Source organism: Canis lupus, chromosome 26 (genome assembly GCF_048164855.1).
Source record: "Canis lupus baileyi chromosome 26, mCanLup2.hap1, whole genome shotgun sequence".
NCBI classification, from domain to species: Eukaryota; Metazoa; Chordata; class Mammalia; order Carnivora; family Canidae; genus Canis; species Canis lupus.
In genome coordinates this window covers 23532404-23552446 of record NC_132863.1, presented here as the reverse complement: position 1 = coordinate 23552446, position 20043 = coordinate 23532404, and the positions used below count along the sequence as shown (strand labels likewise).

Genomic DNA, 20043 nt, shown 5'->3' with positions numbered 1-20043 from the left:
GTTGCAAAGGCCAACACACCACATCAGATCCGCAAATAGGTTACTCAGAAACAATGGAACAAACAAAAAGATCTGCAGCAACAACAAAATGCGGTCTGATTCTGGAAATGTAAACAACAAAATGTCAACAGTAGTGGTGGTAGGCTGAATTAATGGCCCCCCCAAATGGCCGTGTCCTCATCGCTGGCACTTAGGACTTTGTTAGCTTACACGGTTAAAGGACTTGGGGGATGTAATCCCGTTAAGGGTCTGGAGATGGGGAGGTTATTGTGGATTGTCCAGGTGGGCCTGATGGAATCACAAGGGTCCTTATAAGAGGAGGTGGGAAGGTCAAAGTCAATAGGAGGGGACAGCCCGGGTGGCTCAGCAGTTTAGCACCGCCTTCAGCCCAGGGCATGATCCTGGAGACCTGGGATTGAGTCCCACGTCGGGTTCCCTGCATGGAGCCTACTTCTCCCTCTGCCTGTGTCTCTGCCGCTCTCTCTCTCTCTCTCTCTCTCTCATTAATAAATAAATAAATCTTTAAAAAAAAAAGTCAATAGGAGGATAGGTGAAGATGGAAACACAAGGTTAGAGGGATGTGAAAAAGGGGCCATGAGCCAAGGAATGCCGGTGGCCTCTAAAGCTGACGAAGGCAAGGAATCGGATTATTTCCTGAAGCCTCTAGAAGGAACCAGCTCTTTGGACACCTTGACTTGAGCCTAGTGAGATTTCAGACTTCTGATCTCCAGAACGTAAGATAATAAATTTATCTTGTTCTAAGCCATGAAGTTTGTGGTAATTTGATAGCAGCAATAAGCATGTAATGTGTATGACATCACATAGATCAGAAACACACAAGTGTTTTAGTGGGGGACCATGCTTCTGCCATTTGCAAGCTGTGTGTCCTTGGGCAAGCTATTAGCCTCTCTGGCTCTCAGTTTGCTCTGTGTGCAATGTGTGCTCTATGTCACAGGCTTTTGGGGAGGCTTAAATTGTTGCATGGATAACAAATGACCATACATGCCAGCCACTGTTCTAAGAACTTCAACCACATAAACTGAGTGCATATGAATAGTGATCACTCTAATGAATTATAATTATATGAATATAATGAATTATGTTATTCATTATAATGAATTAATAACCCCACAAGGTAGACATTTTAGATCACCATCATTTTACAGGCAAGGAGACCGAGGTCCAAGCAGATAAGCTAACTCACTTGCAGTCATGCAGTTGCGAAGTGGCAGAGTCAGAATTCAAACCCAGGAAGCTGGCTCCGGGCCCCACTCTTTGCCACTCTGCTTGGCCAAGATGAGGCTGGCTTGGCTGACACTAGATGGGGTGGGGAGGAACCCAAGAAGCTCTGGGATGGGATTCAGGGCACTTGTGGTGCCAGTTTTATTAAATTGGCTCTACTGGCCCCTCTGCTCCACTTCTAAGGAGCTGTGAGAGTGAACCAGGCTGACTTTCCTGCCCTGCAGGTCTGGGGGGGTGGGGTGGGGGGAGTGGGGGTCTGCGTTTCTTTGGCTTCCCTGTCCCTATCTGCAGGATGGACCAGCCTAGTCAACCCCCCAGCTATCCTGGGAGTAGCTGGAGAGTAGAAGCCGGGGCCTGTGTGTACAGCTTTGTCTTTTTGCCCTATTTCCCTTGCCCTGAGGCTTGAAAGGGGACTTGTTGGGTGGGAGCAAATAAAGTCTAAATATTCACTGGCTTGAAACATTGGTTGTGAGTGGCATTATCTTATCACGTTCAGGCTTGGTCAATTCGGGTATCTAGGGGTAGAGTAGAAGGCCACACAGATGCCTTTGATGGACGTCCGCAAGACTGTTTGCTCAGGGTACTGTGAGGTCACACTTTATACAATTTACTTGATTGATTGGAAGCAAGCAGCTTTGAGACTAAATGTATTAGAAAAGATGCACTCCATGTGTGAAGTCCGAAATCCCAAGACTCCTTATTGACATCCTTTCCTTTGGGAAAATTAGCCTCAACTGATGCGAGTTTGAGTTATGTTATGTTTGGGGGGTACTGTTCTTGCTTCCTGTGCACCAACTTGGCAGAAAGCCACCTTCCCAGCACAGGAATTTCAGGAAATAGTTTGCCAACATCAAAACATCCAAAAAACATCAAAAGAGCCAGTTGAAGCAGAGTCTTCCAGGAGGCTGGCCTGGGGCTCTTCTTGCCGCCTGGTCTACCCTCTCCTTATGGGAGGAGGGAGATCAGGTTTGCGGACAAGATCTATTGTGATGAGTATTTTAAGTAATACAAGCTACTGAAGATCAAGCTTCAACAGAATATTAGTTTTGGGGGTCCATGACCCCTTGGGCCTGCTTCCAGGGACCCAGCCAGGAACTACAGAGGCTGAGAAGACCCAAACCAGGCTCCAGCAAAGGGCAGGAGAAAACTTGACTGTCTGGTGCCTGGGGGAGTCACTCAGCACCCCCCTGCCCCAGGGCATTTACAGAGGGAGAGTGGTGGCCAGTCATGCTCAGGGTACCCCTGCAGGGCAGGGCAGGGTGGGGAGGGCTGGCGTCACCTTTGGTGGTCTCGCTGTCCCGAATCATGAAGGAGCCCAACACGTTGCCGGGGGCCAGGAGTTGGCGCTCTGCATCCTTCCGGCTGATGCCCTTGAAGAACCACCTGGTGGAAAGGGGCAGGAGTAGCATGTGAACCCAGGGTAGGCGGTCCTGGCACGGAGATACCAAGAACCTGGCTTCCCGCAGCATGGATTTTCCCACAAGATCCTTTGGGAAAAAGAACCATTCTTTTGATATCAAAACAGACATTTTACCAAGAGTGAAGCCAGTTTGCTGAGATGGAAACTTATGCAGTTTGGGGAGCTTTCTTTAAGAAAAATACCAAAATACCAAAGGAAAGAGGTCCCCCAAAACTCTTTGAAAAGAAAAGGAAAAACTTTTTTTCGAAAAAAAGAACACAGTATTACAAATACAAAATGCCCATGGGTCATTCCAATGCCACCCAATGTGAAGTATATGGTGATGGATAGAAAAACTGGTAAGATAGGGCAGCCCGGGTGGCTCAGCGGTTTAGCGTTGCCTTCAGCCCAGGGCGTGATCCTGGAGACCCGGGATCGAGTCCCACATCAGGCTCCCTGCATGGAGCCTGCTTCTCCCTCTGCCTGTGTCTCTGCCTCTCTCTCTCTCTCTCTCTCTCTCTCTCTGTATCTCTCACGAATAAATAAATAAAATCTTTAAAAAAGAAAAACTGGTAAGATAGAGCAGTCTTAACCAACTGTGGTCAAAATCTTGCTTTTGCAAATTTCACAGGCGCACATGACCATCCTCTCAGGGTCTCAGGTCCATGTGAGTGGGGAGGCTGAGGTTCGTAAACTTTACAATGTATCCTCTTCTGTGTGTGCAAAGTTGGATATAAAGTCAACATGAATTTTCACGCTAAAATGTGAGGTTTCAAAGAATTTTATACTTGGGGCCATATCCTTGGACCTTTTTGTTTTTCTCTCTGGATATTTGGGATATTGAGTGGAAAAAGTCCAAGCAGCAGCATCAATAGGAGTCAAATCCATTCCTATCCTCAGCTGGGTGAGGAGTAGTTTGTGTGCTGTAATGGAAAAACGTTCCAGACCCAAGGTCAGCTAGCCTTGCATCTGCCACAGATCTGCTGTGTGACTTTGAGCAAGTCGCTTTCCCTCTCTGGGCCTCTGCTTCCTCTGTATCAACTGGGGAAGAAAGACAGCTAACATTCATCAAGTTCTTGTTATCTACCCAACAACTACATGGAAATCATGGTCCTGATTATCCCCATTTTATAGATGAGGAAGCTGAGGAAAGGAGAGAGCAAGTTACTTGACTGGCGTCATAACAGCTGGTAAGTGGTGGAGGCAAGATTCAACTTCAGGCAGTCTAACTCTGGAGCCCACACTCTTAGTCACCATGTGACACTGCCTACTTGCCTTCTTTGCTTTCATCTGTGAACTGCGTCGTGCTGTGTGAAATAGTCAAGCAATGTAACAGGGTACCTGGTAAGAACCATCTTCCTGGCAATCCCACCCTTGGGAAGTTATCTCAGGGATCTTGCATAAGGAAGAAATGACAGATACACCGGAGAGTCACTATAGCCCAAGACTGGAAGCGGTTTCAGTGACCGCTAGTTGGGGACGATAGGACATCTACATGATGGACACTGCAGCTGTAGAAGGAAGGAGGCCACTCTAGGGGCTTCATGTAAAATCTGGACAGAAGGTGCGGAATGCCATGTGTAGTATCTGCTACTGGTGTAAAATAAAGGGAGATACATGTATTTTCTCACACAAGTATGAAGCATTTGGGAAGACTCATAAGGAACTGGTTGCCTCTAGGGAGAAGTGGCTAGGTGGGGACAGGGTGGAAGGAAGACTTTTCACTCTTTATTCTATATCCTTCCCCACCCTTTGCATTTTGAAACATTTGAAGTATTGTCTATTTCAAGGAGGGGGAGAACATAAGATCCCCACCCCCCTGCCCCGGCTTCCCAATGCCCTGACTCCCCTCCCCAAAGGCACCCTCTCTGTTGGTGGTTTCTTGATGCAGACACAAGAACCTGTGAGTGCATTCTGCAAGCCTGATATGTCTATATTCATGTCAGTGGTTCTCCAGGTGAGTCCCTGGACCTGTAGCAGCCTCCCCTGAGAACTTATTAGAAATGCAAATTCTGAATCAGACAGTTGCAGAGCAGGGCTAAGAAATCAGCCTTTTAACCAGCCCTCCAGGTGATGCTGACGCACTCAAGTCTGAGAACCACCATTTAGGTTATCCCCTTTTGTTCGCAAATGATAACCCATCATACATGTCTGTACCCTGCCTTTTGCACACAGCAAGTTTGTCGCCTTTGGGGAGTACCATCCAGATGGCGCCTCCTCTCAGGCTGCGGGGAGAGGTGTGGTGCAAGGATTCTGTGTGTGTTGAGATCCTGGAATCTGGGAGCAGAGCCCTGGGGTGGCCCCAGACACAAGGGTCAGTGGTAGGACAGGGGAGACTTTTCACAGCACTTTGTGTACCCTGTGCACTAAGAAGGGCATGACTGTAAGATGGGAAAAGCCCAAACATTTTCATTTTTAATTAGGTCGGCATTTCAAACCCTCAATACCATCTAGCCATACCATCTAGCCGGAGGGAGGAGGCAGGGGATATAAAACTCTAGGGACTGCCATGTCTTAACTTTTTGAATGGCTGGCTCTGAATGAGACCTGTCGTCGCCCTGCAGCATGGCCATTGTTTTACTTGCCACTCACCACCATGCTGTGAGCCTCTCCAGGGAGGAACCCTGTCTGAGTCACCTCGTGTCCCTAGAACAGGGCTGCTGGATGCTCAACAAATGTCTGTTGGATGGTGGGATGGATGCACACACGCCGTATAACTGTGTCTTCAGAGTCAAGCTAGACATGGAGAAGAACCTGCAGCCTAGCCCTCTGGGTTACAGGGAGCTCTATGAGGGCTGGGGTGTGCTGTGTCTTTTTGGTTCTTGCAGCTGCCTCTCGGGCACTGGTGCCATGCAGGCACATATTTACACTGAACCAAATGAGGGATGACTGACCAGGTGCGGGCAGCCTTGCCTCTCAGAAGTCCCTCTTTGGCATGACTTCAGTCAACAAGTATTTATTGAGCACCTACTGCATGCCAGCCTGTGCTGAGGATACACTTGCAGACAGACAAGGTCTCTGTCCTCAAATGCTCCCATCTAGTGGGGGAGGCAGACAGTGAACATGTGAGCAACCACAGAAACAAGATTGCTTTTGCTAGCGAGAAGTGTGCAGAAGGGAATAAAACAGGTCTCCCTGGGAGGCAGAGTCCCAGAGGGGATCTGCTTTAGACAGCGTGGTTGAGGAAGGCCTCTTTGAGACCTGAAGGGTGAGAAGGAGCCAGGCAAGTAGAGATCCCTAGGAAGAGTGTGTCAGGCAGGGGAGATAGTAAGTGTAAAAGCCCCGAGGCAGGAACAAACCTGATTTTGCTCATACTTCCTTCTGTAGGGCAAGAAAAATGGAATACTTACTCCTCTGTCTCCAGAGAGTCAACGCGGGCGACGTAGTTGCTTGGGATGTAGCCTTCTTTCCGGGTGGCCAGTGATCGAGCCTTCCACCACTCCCCAGACCTGAGGACAGGAAGTGAGCAAAGGAGTCAGGAAGCAGAGAGATTCCCCTGGTTCTTCTTGGGTCCCCCAGCCTTGGCCTAGGATACCCCCCAACCCCAGGAAGCTGATAGGGTAAAGGGCAGGGTCACCACTGCCTGGGCCCCCAGCATGCACTCCACAGTTAGGGTAGGGATCTTTACCACAGTCCCCACTGTGCATCTGAGGGTCTAGAATCAAGCCTGGTTCCTGCATTCACAGCCCACAGCCCTAGGTCCCTGGCCCCACTCTTTCCCCCTGGACTTGCAGGGGTCCGTACTTAGGGCATGGGGCCCTGTGCCCATGGAAGACTCATTGTGGGCCAAGAGCCACAGGGAGTGGTCTGACCAAGCATAACCACTCCCATTCTTGAGCTCCAGCACACAATGACACTACACCCACTGATGGTGCAGAATATAGGGGACTGGAGGTAGCAAACTCAGATCCAGAGATTTCTGAATGCAAAGGTATCTCAGGAGGGTCTGGTCCATACACCTGTAGCTTAATTACAGGAGCCTGAGAAAGGCTTCCCTGAAAAAGCACTTTCACCGGTTCATTGTTGCCTGGATGTACACCACTAGTAAGCACACAAGCTCCTTTGTGTACTTACTCTTATCCAGGTTAACCAAACCCTTCATCCTCTATTATTATCAGGTTTTTATCAGCCGTTATACTCCCTAATATAAGATAGCTCAGGTTCTTTACTGAAACACAAAAGAGAGCATGATTGAGTATTGGAGGTAGCTATGCCTTAGAAGTGGGATAGAGAGACTCACTCTTCCAGGACCACCATCTGATCTCCCTTCTGGAAACTGAGGTCTTCATGGTGAATGGCCTCATAATCATACAGGGCGATCACAATTATGTCATCAGGACCTGTTGGAAGAGAGATACATGGGATGGTGAGGCTTTATCTGAGCACTACCACAACCCTGAGTGTTTCCTATCCCAACAACTGGCACCCATCCCTGGACCCATTGACATGTCTGTCTTATGGTATAAGTCCTAGACAGTGTAATAGAAACAAAATAGCTTGCACAAAATACTTTGGGAGCAAGTTAAAGGGTTTGCAAGGGTGGTTTTGACTGTTTGGGATTTTTGCCTTAAACTCTGAGAACCCAACCTAATCCTCTATTTAACACAAGACTCCACCACATATTTGTCAGATACATACCTTCCTTGGACCCTGGTAGGTTGTCGTTACTGTGATCAGGACGCTGTGGGGAAGAAATGAGAGAAGGGGATGAATCTGATACTGTGTGGGGAGCTACAGAAGGTCTGTGTCAAAAAGGATACCCAAGAGTATCTCATCCCAGCTCTGTGTATCAAGGGAGGAAGACCCAAGAGGGTTGGGGATATATGGGAGGTCACAGCGCACATCAGGGGCACCACAAGGATCCAGGTGTCTTGGGTTGTAGCTTTGGCCTTGGACATCCTGGGGGACACTGGCTTGTCTCCCTCCTTGACATAATGGAGAAGGGGTTGGTCCAGATCAGTGTTTTCTAAGATATGTTTGAAGAAACTGTAGGTCTACCAACACATCCCATGCATAAAGGCTCCATTATGTGTATGAAAGGATCTAAGTGTTCATCCAGAGGGGAACTGGCTTCTTTCCCTTGGCACTCTCACCATGGTGCTCTAAACAGCCCTCAGGGAGATGGAACTTCATTCTATGCTCAACTAGGTCTTAAAAATACATTGTTGAGTGAACAAAGCTAGTTCTTCTGAATGAGAAACATGATATATTTATAGAGATCATGTACACACACATACATTCGGTGGACATATACTGTATATGTGTGAGTGTAAATTCTTGGAAACAAGTTTGCAAGGATCCACACTGACACCACAAGAGTTGATGCCTCTGGGGAGGGATGTGATACCACTGGGGAGGGGGACATAGGTCAGAAGAAACTGTAGCTTTAACTGTTATTTATGATTTTTCTTTTTCAAGGGCAATGTGTTTGTGTCTCACACAACTAAACTTAGAAAAACAAGTGTGGGAAACTATGACAGGTATGTCTTTTTAAGGGGAGACCCATAAAGCCCATCAAGATTCACAAAGCTTTGAGGACTCCCACAGGGAAGGAGCCTGTTTTGCCCCATGTTTTGTAAACTGATTTGGCCTGGGAACCCTTTCTCTGAAGAACACTTACTAACTTACCACTGAACTAATGCCCTGTAGGAGAACAACAAATGACTGATAATAGCATCCCTTAAGTCTGATGCTCAGGAGACAACCAAAAACTAGTGGGAGAAAACTCCCTGCCCTCCATTGGTGCCAAGCTAGAAGGCCTCAGAGAGCCTGAAGCCCTAACCATAGAGAGGGCCCAGGGCCACGCAGGTTAGGAAAGAACAGATCTGGGAGTGACTTAGGGCTTAGGATGTCAGTTCAGGACGTCACTGGAGTGAGAAGCTCATATAATCGGGAGGTATTAATAGAGGTCAAGTGTCAGAGGGAGGGAGGTGACTATTCCACTATTCCCTTATTCCATGAATTAGTCCTGTTCTAGATACCATGCCTGGAGAAGGGCAAGCAGAATGGAAGGTGGGCAGGAAGCCATGTCATGTGAAAAATGATTTAGAAGGAATGGGTGGTTTGGGGTAAGGTCTTTGCCTTCATTCTCAACTGGTTGTCATAGGGCAAAGGGACTGTTTGTATTTGGTACAGGGCTAAGGGGTAGGTTTGGGAACAAGGCATAAGCATTATGAGACAAGAGGCTTCCCTTCCATCTGAGGAAGAACTTTCTGAGGGCCTGCCCCAGGAAGGAGTACACCCTTGCCCCTTGAGGCAGCAAGCAGAGGCTATGTTTCCCTAGATGAGCTCAGATAAGGGCATGGACTGCAGGATTCCAGAGAGAGCCCCGGCCTTGGGGTTAGAAAGACCTGGCTCTGCTGTTCCCAGCTGTGTGACTCCCAGAAGGCATTTCCCTTCTTTGAGTCCTAGTGGCTTTAAAGTGCCATACCTCCTGCCTCTCAGTTTTTTCTACTAATGATATAGAAGAAACACCTTACCCCAGTGCCTCAAACATGGCAGGTGGTCCAAGAATGGTATGATTATTACAACCGTTCCTGCTGCTATAGTACCATCACCACCTTCACTAGTTCTGTTACTGTTAACACCACTGTTCGTTCTATTGCCACTCTTGTATCACTCTCACAACTACAGGACAAGTAGTACCACTGCCGTGACAACTATGGCTCCCATTATCACCACTAGTACTGCCCTAACTACTTTCCTCATTAACATTTGGCTTCCGCCTAGTTTTTCCTGCTCCATCCACTGGTACTTTGGAGCTTGCACTGCCAGGTTTGACTCCTGCCCCTACCCCTTACAATCCATGGCCTTCGGCAAATTATTAAGCTCCGGGTCTCACCTGTATAATAAGAGTCATGACCTAGGATTACTGTGAGGCTTTAAGATGTTAATAACCATACAGCATTTAGGTCAGCACTTGGTGCCTCATAAGCCCTGCATATGCAGAAGATAAGTAAGCAAATAGCCTCTACTAGTATGACCACTTCTCTTATTTACTGCATCTGCGCTTGCCACTATATTCCCACTGGTCTTGCTGTTACAATGTTGTTATGGTTATTGCTATGGCACTGATATTATCATTACTATCATTACTTCAACTGCTGCTGTTACTGGTCAGGTCACTGACTCTTCTCTGCACTGCTCATGCTACCACCCAGGCTTGGGGCCTCTGCTGTGCCCACTGGGACCTGGTCCCTGGAGCCGAGGCTGAGGGGCCAAGAAGGCCTGGACAGCTGGACAAGGAGGAGTGATGTCATTGCCCTAGGTCCTTGGTGCAGACTTGTCCCAGAGAGTTAGGGCACTGCTGGTGAAGAGTCAGCTCCATGTCACCCCAAACATACCCTGCTGACCCTCAGGAAAACAGGAGACTGTTAGGGCAATTTGGGACGGCATGGGGCAGTCCTTCAGGCTACTGACCCCCCTTTTCTTCCCCCACTCACCCGCTTGTTTGCAGATGTGGGATCTGGCACATACACAGGGCTGTGTGAGTTGGCGCTGGGCTCAGTTTTTGAGACCTTGCCTCTGTCCTGGAGAAACTTGGACTTCATACACCCCATCCTGCATCAGAGAGAAGGGAAGTGAGCCTGGTTTGCCCCGAGCCCCATACAGGGGAGTCTTGGATGCTGGATTCCAGGCCGCCTGCCCTCAGGCTGGCTCCCTTTCCCCTACCCTGTCTCCCCCCCACCCCCCAACCCATTGCCCCTGCCAGCCGCATTCAGTCCCACCCTTGCCACATAGAGCCCACTCTGCCCTTGCCACTGTTGGGCTTCCCCACGTCCATGTCTGCCATATACCCACACAGAGTTGGCAAGTTGTCATAGGATCATGCTACCAAGGACCTCTGCAATGGGGAGTTTATTCAGAGAATAAGTCATGAGGATCATCATCATTCAGCATGCAGAGCCTTAGAGCAGCACGGGTGGTAGGCACCACAGGTTCTGGGATTAGAAAACCTTGAGCTGACACTTGGCCCCTCCACCCATCAACACCTCATTCATCACTCTCTCTGCTCCCCAGTCTCAGTTCCTCATCAGCAAAGTGGAGATGGTAATGATACCACATATTCTCGAGGTATTGGAAGGATGAGAAAACATGTAGGTGGGGAAATACTTAGCAGAGCATGGAACTCAGAGCAAACATTATAGTGAAACTATACTATTATTATATAATATATTACCATTTTATATTAAATGACCAAGATGAGATCACATAATATGGCTCAGTCTAGCTAAATAATAGTCAAGGCATCATATTCCTTGTATCATTTTATAACTGCCTTATAATAGTTTCTTTCCTCCCTCCCTCTCTCCTTTTCTTTCTTCCTTCTTTCTCTCATTAGTTTATTTGGTTATTCATTCCTTTGTTTGCTAAGGAAACATTTATTGAGCACTCTTCTAAACGATGAATAAGACAGGCAAGTTCTTTCCCTTAAGGAGCTCACTCTGGAGGTGAATGGGAGACAGACAATAAACAGGTAAACAAATATGTAACAGGATAAATTTAGTCAGTGAAAAGTGTGAGGACAATTAAGGATGTGATAGGAAACAGTGCAGGGCTTTTTTAGACAGGGTGATTGGGGAAGCCTTTTCTGAGGAGGTGATGTCAGACCTGGGACCTGAGCGGTACAAAGCAGCCAGTCATGTAACACTGTGAGGGAACAGTGTTACAGGCAGAGGGAACAGCAAGTGCAAAAGCTCTGAGGCTAGAATGTGCTTGGAGAGAATGAGGTACTAAAAGGAGGCCATTGTGGCTGGAGATCACAGGCAGGGAAGAGGAGTGCAGTTTGGGATAAGATTGCCACATCTTTTTCAGCCAGTGAGGAATCTGGGTTTGATTCTAAAGATGTTGAGAAACCATGGGAAGTTTTAAGCAGGAGAATAATAGGATTCATTTGCATTTCAAATAATGGCTGCTGGGTGGAGTATGGACTCCAGGAGGCAGGGCAGGGAACCCTGTCCACTGCAGGAGTCCAGGCATGAGCTGATGGTGGCCTGGCCCCTGGGTGGGAGTGGGGGGGTGACTGTCAAGGAGGTAAGCAATGGACAGATTTGGGGGAACATTTTGGAAGTAAATCTGACAGACTTTGCTGATGGGTTCACAAAATTTAAAGATAAAAGTCAAACTTCAGAGTCAAAACTTAATTGCAAAAGTGGCAGAAATGTTTTATTTCTTCTTTCAAAATGCCCACATGTATTTGCTGAGAAGATGAGCCATAAGCAGTCACATGAGAGAGTAATTGTTTTCCTTGGCTCTACACAATTGCAATTCTCCTCTAAAGCAGTGAGAACTCAGTTATACTTATCTTGTTAAAATAAACACATGTTTGTGGTTTAAGGGGAAAAAAAATCCATATTCCTGGCTTAGGGGAGTTACTTTTTTAAAAAAGATTCTTTTATTCACAAGGATGTTTTTGTCTGTCCTTGTGGGAATTGGCAACAATTTACTACTTCAAGACTTAGGCGGTTTCTGCTTCATTTGCCTGTTGTGAATAAAATAAAGAACTTGTTCAGGCTCCCAGAGTGCTGGATCATTAATTTGAAAAATTATCACAATTAATCACTGCTTTATAATGTACTTATATGCATTTAAAACACCTCTCTTTGACTTGTGATAAATATGTATTACAGTTCTGGAAATAAAACAGCATATTGTGTGGTTCTATATGGCATACAATCATATTACATTTCATATTTTTCGATTACATAAGAGTGTTCTGGGAAGAACACTGCTGTGTGATGCAGGGCAGTGCTTCTGCTTCTCTGAGCACCTACTGAGTATCATTTATACCAGCAATTTACATATTCGAGATAGCTACAGGGTCCTGAACATCGGGTCTCAGCGGTTCTCATATTCGTGCATGATCCGAGGCCACCTCTGAGAAAGGATGGTGGGCTTCTACCCCACAGGGTGGTGGTGAGCACTGAATGAGTTGATAAATGTAAAGATTCCTGGCACACAGCAAGCACTATAGAAATGTTAACCATAACCAGTTCTGTTTACTAGCAAACGTGGACCTACCCTGGAAGATAAAGCAGATACAGGTTGTAATTCCTCCAAATCACAAACTTAGAGATACGGCAACACTTAAGAAGTTAACTTTCTATTTTTATTTTATATTTTTAAATTTTTTTAAGTAAGTCTGGAGTCTAATGTAGGGCTTGAACTCCGAACCCTGAGATCAAGACTTGAGCAGCGGCACAGTGGCGCAGCAGTTTAGCGCCTGTCTTTGGCCCAGGGCGTGATCCTGGAGACCGGGGATCGAATCCCACGTCAGGCTCCCAGTGCATGGAGCCTGCTTCTCCCTCTGCCTATGTCTCTGCCTCTCTCTCTCTCTGTGATGACTATCATAAATAAATAAAAATTAAAAAAAAAAAAAGACTTGAGCTGAGACTGAGTCACATGCTTAACTGACTGAGCCACCCAGGCACCCTAAGAAGTTAACTTATTAAAATAAGGGGTTCCCATCAGATCAATTTTTGCACAATAAAATGATTTTTTAAAAGTTACATACTGGCAGGATTCAAATTTGCATAAAATGCGACAGTCCCCCTAAACCAGGAGAACTATTCTACTGCTTGGCATAGAGTGACCTCAGACATACTCATTTTTGTGATCACCAGACCTGGAAATGTAATGGGAGCCATGTATATAATTTAAAATTTTCTACAGCCATATTTTTCCAGGTAAAAAGAAACAAGCGAATTAATCTTAAGATAAATTTATTTTCCCTTACGTGTCAAAAATTATTAGCATGTAATCAATATAAAATTCTCATCAGTCAATAGCGTGTGTGACTCTTGATCTTGGGGTCGTGAGTTCAAGCCCCAGGTTGGGTTGAGAGCTTACTTAAAAATAAAAATACATTTATTTATTTATTTATTTATTTATTTAAAGTAAAAAATATTATCAATGAGATACTTTATACTTATTTTTTGCACACTAAGTCTTCCAATCCCAGTGTGTAAGTTACACACGTATATAGCACATCTCTGTTAGGACTTGCCATGTTTCAGGTGCTCAATAGGTACCTGTGAGGAAGGGGAGTTGGGGGAGGGGGTAAACTGACTGATGGACATTAAGGAGGGCACGTGATGTAATGAGCACTGGATAGTATATAAGACTAATGAATCACTGAACTCTACCTCTGAAACCGATAATATATTATATGTTAATTAATTGAATCTAAATTTTTAAAAAATAGCCACCTGTGGCTCAAAGCTACTGAGTGTAACAGTGTAGATACAGAACATTTCCATCATGAGCAGAGGCTTGTTCTACTCACGTCTGTGTCCCTCAGAGCTTGGCTTAGTACCTCCCTGGCACATAGTAGGAGCATAATTCATAATTAGTGAATAAACTCATGCCCAGAGTCTGTCATCAGTTCAAAGTGAAAGCATCAGGACGTGGTTTCTCCTCCAGGGACTGAGTTGAGAAGGGAAGACTGAACATACAGAATGATATTCTAAAGCTGCATACAAAGAAGCTGTTACAGATGGGCAAAGACCGTAATTCCAGGAAGTACAGTAATTTTTTGACAGAAAAAAAATATTTTGTGAACACTAAATTCAAACGGGAATTCATTATGTGACTCCTTGTCTAAAGGTTACTGAAGAACACAATGGACAATTTCTCCAGCTATGACTTGGCAGCTGAGTCTGCAGTATGTTGACAAGTTGGTTCCCAAATAGATGACGCTACTGTTTGGGTGGGTCTGTGGGCCATGGGATGGGAGGGGGTGAGGAGAGGATGAGGGAAGAGGTTATATAGCCAAGGCTCTCTCTGCAGGATGGGACTGCAGAGGCCTTGTGACACAAGGCCTTAGTGAGCTTAGAAATGTGAGCTTAGAAATGTAACAGAGCACCTGGCTACTGTGTGTGACAGTGTGAGGACCAGCGGCAGCATCACACAGGAGCTGTTAGAAATGCAGAATCGGGTGGCTCAATGGTTTAGCACCACCTTCAGCCCAGGGCCTGATCCTGGAGCCACGGAATCGAGTCCCATGTCAGACTCCTTGCATGGCGCCTGCTTCTCCCTCTGCCTGTGTCTCTGCTTCTCTCTCTCCTCTCTGTGTATTCTCAGAAATAAATAAATAAAATCTTAAAAAAAAATGCAGAATCATAGTCCTCCATCCATCAATCAGAATGTGCATTTCAACAAGGCCCAGATGATTTGTGTGATTTTAGTTGAGAAGCAGTCATCACCTTTTGCTCTGGCTTCCTCAGCATCTATCCCTCTTCTGATAACAGCACCTGGATTTTCCTTGAAAAACTAGCCTTTTCCCACTCAATGCAAGGCATTTCAGGAGGCTAATCCCTCCCTTGCTTTCAGGGATTGACAACTTGATACAGGTCTGGCCAACCAGAGAATTCCACATCCCCCTGACAACTAACAGTGGCTAATTCAATTATACATATGTATGTGATTCTAACTGAGGCAATCAGAACTGGCTTTGGGCTTTTACTGAAAAAATTAGGAAAAAGGCACTCTATTTATGTAAGGATTGCTGATGTAAATGTGGGGAACCAGAGCTCTTGGGACTCATTCTGACATCACAAAGAAAGAGACTGTCTTAGTGTAAAGCCATCATAGAGGCCGGCAGAGCTGAGTGATGGAGACAGGGTGATTCCTGAAGACATGTATGAACACCTGGATCCAGCTATGTCTGAAACTTGACAATCTCAGGATTTTTCCAGTTTATGAACAAATAAATTCTCAATTTTGTCTAAGATAGTTCGAATCGTATTTTTACTGCTCACATCCAAATGCTTCTTGGATATCCCTGGGCTATAATCTGGATCGAATGGACCAGAGGCTCTGGGGATGAGGGCCTGGAATTTGCATTTCTAACAATTCTTCAGGAGATTCTTACACACACCGAAATATGAGATCCTTCAATGTAGTGGAGTAAGGGCTGAACTGGGTGTCAGAATAACTTGCGTTTGGATCCTCGTTCTGCCAGTGACTGGCCATGTGACCTTAGGTAGGTCGCTTCCCCTAGTTTCATGTTCTGCTCTGTAAAATAGGAAGCCCTTGCTTCTTAGGCTTGGCCTGAGGTCCTGTGTGACATGGTTGTGAAAAGTTTTTAAAAACCTCTGAACACGTGATTCTTATCTAACGGGGTTTAAAATCAGGCTCCGGGGCAGCCAGGGTGGCTCAGCGGTTTAGCGCCACCTTCAGTCCAGGGCGTGATCCTGGAATCCCCGGATCAAATCCCACATGGGGCTCCCTGCATGGAGCGTGCTTCTCCCTCTGCCTGTGTCTCTGCCTCTCTCTCTGTGTCTCTCATGAATAAATAAAATCTTAAAAAAAATAAAAATAAATAAAACCAGGCTCTGAGAGCAGAAGTTGCCTGGCTGGCCCCAAACTAACTTAGAACTGCTGACCCCTGGCAAAGATACTTCCTCAGGTCACTGCCAAACTCCTGGAAACTGAAAACTCGCTCCTTGCCCCCTCTGCTTCTGAAGTCGTTACATGAGAGGGCAATGAGAAGTGTCAGTTTGCTTGCCCTGGGTGCTTCCCACGGTCACCATGCCGGCTGTGGAGCCTCAGAGACTCCTCCTACATGCTCAGACTGAAGCCCCAAGGGGAGAGGCCAGGGCGCTGCCTGGGCATTCTGTGGAGTGAGCAGAAGATGGTTTTAAATAGCCCAGGTCCCTCACCTCCACCTCCTGCCCATGCTCCTAACAGGAGCTTTTAGGCTCAAGCAGAGGCCTGTGAGGGCTGAGGCTGAGGAGCCCCGGATTCTGGTTTCACCTGTGCCACAAACTCTCTGTGTGAGCTCAGGCAAGTCCCAACCTCTCTCTGGGCCTCAGTTTCTCCAATATGAAGTGATATGTTAGATGATAAGTTCTCTGAAGAGGACAGCTATAGCTCTTTCCTGCATAGTCTCTGCTACCCCTTCTTCTGAGAACAGCACCCCAGTCTTCCTTTGGGAACCATCTCTCCCCTACCCTCATCTCATGGATTGGGGTAGAGCTGACTTCAACCTCTGGTTGTCGGTGTGTGTGTGGGTGTCTGTGACCAAGTCTGGCTGATCAGAGTTGCAGTAACAGAAGCAGAGGTGGACATGTGACATTGAGAGTCATCCATCGGCCTTTGCCTGGAAAAGAGTTGCAAAGCAGAGCCAAGAAATGGAGAAACACAGATTCCCAAGCCCTTGAATGCAGCCCTTCCTGAAGTGGATGTGTTCATGGACTTCCCAATAATCTCCCTCTTCTGCTTGGGCCAGTTTAAGTTGGATTTCTGCCCCCTCAAACCTCAGAGTGCTGCCCTGTTCAGAGGAAACTCTTATAAGGGGTTGCAACTCATACTTAAGTGTAAATGGTTATGGCAAGGACTTCATAGATAGCAGGTTTTGATGGATGAGAAGAGGGCATTAGATCTATTAGAATAGGTGAGAATGTATGGAATATGGACCCCAAGAAGTTGATGGCACGGACACCATGTCTAGAAAGTGCCTGGCATGTTTTTGGCCCTCCATATACACTTGTGGAGTAAATACATTGTGTTCAACTTTCTATAGGCCTGACCATATTTGATTGAAGTCAGCAGGATCAGAACGAGGAATCCATTTTACAGAGGGTGACATGGAGATCCAGGGCAGAAAGGTTTCCCAGATGGTCAGTGACAGGTAGAACGACAGCCCAGCTCTCTTGCCTCTCATCGTCCACTGGAGCCAGCCCCAGAGGCTGCAGTGGGGAACTGCAGAACGAGGATGAGGAACCCAAACAGGACGTTAGGGAAGGCAGACGTCTAGGGGCCCAGGGCTCAAGACTGTCCAATTAGAGGAACTTTCCCTCCTCAGAGTAGCTCAGCCATGAGGTGGGGAAAAGTTTGCCCCCATCAGGGACAACTTCCTAAAGAGTTTCCAAGCGTGCAAGGCCATATGGATCCCACTCCCATGGTTCCCTATTTTCTCAATGAGCCACCTAACCCTCCAAGTGACTATTATCCCTTGTGGACATGAGGGTCACCTCGGCTCCTCATGTCTCCCCTTTTCTGACCCTCAGCTTCTTTTTTATCAAAGAGCTCAAAATTTGGACTTTGCAAACAGGAAGAGGTTGGAGAGACCTTTGTTACACCGGTGGAGCAGCAGCCTCAGAAAGGATGAGCGTTGTGCCCTGGTTTACACAATAGCAAGTGACAGAGCAACATGCTGAAGAGGAACTCAGGGCCTCTGGTCATTCACCTGACTTGGCCAGAGGGCTGGCTCTGAGATGCATTTATTTTATTACTTGTTCTAAACATGTAGTAAACTCCTAGCATGTCCATTGTTACCTCTGGGTCACCTGTTCAAGTCTGGATTCAAGAGCAATTGTGAACCTCCTCAGGATAATTTTATCTCTAAGGTAAGCAGGGGGCAGGCAGGTTTGAAAACTATAGGATGGGATTTGATGTCACAAAGAGCTGGGTTTGAATCCCCACTCTGCCTCTTATAGATCAGCAACCCTTTTAAGATATAAATCAGGTAGGGCAGCCCTGGTGGCTCAGCGGTTTAGCGCTGCCTTTGGTCCAGGGCCTGATCCTGGAGACGTGGGATCGAGTCCCACGTTGGGCTCCCTGCGTGGAGCCTGCTCCTCCCTCTGTCTGTCTGTCTCTCTCTGTCTCTCATGAATAAATAAATAAAAATCTGTAAAAAAAAAAATTTAAAAAAGATACAAATCAGGTAATGCCCCTCCTCTGCCCAACAACTCTGCTCAACAACTCCTGGGGATCTCATCTTACTTGGAATAAAAGCCCAAGTCCCCTCTGTGGCTGACAAGGCTCCAGGATCTGGGCTCCCCCCAACCCTGCAGTCCTGTCATTCTCCCTGATGCTTCCTTTGAGCCACACTAGCCTCTTGCTATTCCTCAATTCACCAACCATGTTTCCACTTCAGGGCCAGCGCACATGCTACTTTCTAGAATGTTCTTCACCCAAAAAACTTCTTTCATATCACCCAAATCTCTTTGCTGATCTCACTTGTTCAAAGAGGCCTTGTCTCATCACCCTGATTAAGAATAGGAACACCCGCCCCCAAATCCCATCACTTTCTAACCCTTCCCAGCTGCCTTCTATATGGCTGTAACCAGCAGCTGATGTGGCAGCCATGAAGATGAGCCTATCATCTTCTGCAGAGAGCGGAATGGATCAATGGCCCCAACTGCTGTGCTTTAAAGTCCCATTGCCATGGGCTGTTCCCAGCCAATGATGGAGTGTGTCAGGGATGCTGAGGCAGGCCATGCTAGGGGGACCTCTGACAGAAGGCTGTGGCTAAGGGCTCCTCAACAGCCTTGCCAAGCCTTCCTTGGAATTGCACTGGAGACTAAGACAATTCTACCCCTCTTTCCTTTCTTCCTTCCTTCTTTCTTTCCTTCCTTCCCTTCTTCCCATTCATTTGGAGTCCAACATGCCCTGCCATTTACTGGTTTTCCTAGCCTCTCCTAGTTGCTCCCACATGCATTCCTGCTAATATATTTCTTGCATATTTAATCTCTGAGATGAGAGTCTTCTTCTTAAAGGACCTAGACTAATACACTAACGTATTACCTAAGGATCTGTTTATCATATGTCACCTGGAGAATGTAAGACACACGAGGGTAGTGATTGTTTTGTGCACTGCTGCATCTCAGTGTATAAAATGAGGACACAATAGGTGCTCAATAAATTCTTGAATAATTGAATGAAGTCTCCTTCTTGGGTGCCCTGTTTTTTCCCATTGAAACCAGTTACAAAAGTTTGTCTAAACTGAAAAGGGATATTCGTGTTTGTTTATCTCTGCTTGGAGAGGAATGAAGCCCCTCCTTGACTAGAACTGAGTGGAGGTTGCCCTCTTCAGACAGGACATGGTGACTAATTCCCCTCCCCCCCTGCCCCGGGGGCAACTTTTAACTCTAACTTCCCATCCTGCTCCAAAGTCAGCTGTCCCCAATCTGCCCCCACAAATAGAAACCTCGAAGCCACAATAACGCATGCTCTGACCCTTTTACAGCTGCTTTTTTATAGTTGACAGAGTCTCAGTTTCTTTTCTGTTTTGGAGGTATGTATTTTTTTTAATTTTTTTAAAAGATTTTATTTATTTATTCATGATAGACACAGAGAGAAACAGGCAGAGATACAGGCAGAGGGAGAAGCAGGCTCCATGCCAGGAGCCCAATGTGGGACTCGGTCCCGGGACTCCAGGATCACGCCCTGGGCCAAAGGCAGGCGCCAAACTGCTGAGCCACCCAGGGATCCCCCTGTATTTTGTTTTTAAAATTACCTTCCATCATGTGGTAAAACAGCACATCGTCCTTATTAAAAATGAAAACGTTACAGATAAATCTAAGGTACTTTTGGATTACTCCCTTTACAGGCTGTCCATGGCCACCACTTTCCCCCCACAGCCACCTCTGCCTCTGCATTTACGCACAAGCCTCTGG

At 46.6% G+C, this 20043-nt stretch overlaps 1 protein-coding gene across 3 annotated transcripts in view; it reads right to left on the bottom strand.

Moving 5' to 3' along the window:
- Positions 1-20043, bottom strand: part of HCK (HCK proto-oncogene, Src family tyrosine kinase) — a 40230-nt gene that overhangs the window by 14681 nt on the left and 5506 nt on the right. For all 3 annotated transcript variants that reach the window (XM_072800516.1, XM_072800518.1, XM_072800517.1), the window contains exons 2-6: positions 10084-10201; positions 7280-7322; positions 6882-6981; positions 5992-6090; positions 2522-2625 (exon numbers count right to left, since the gene is read on the bottom strand). In XM_072800516.1, coding sequence (XP_072656617.1) covers positions 2522-2625; positions 5992-6090; positions 6882-6981; positions 7280-7322; positions 10084-10200 — 463 coding nt within the window. In that variant the 5' untranslated portion in view covers position 10201. The remainder of the gene's footprint in view (positions 1-2521; positions 2626-5991; positions 6091-6881; positions 6982-7279; positions 7323-10083; positions 10202-20043) is intronic.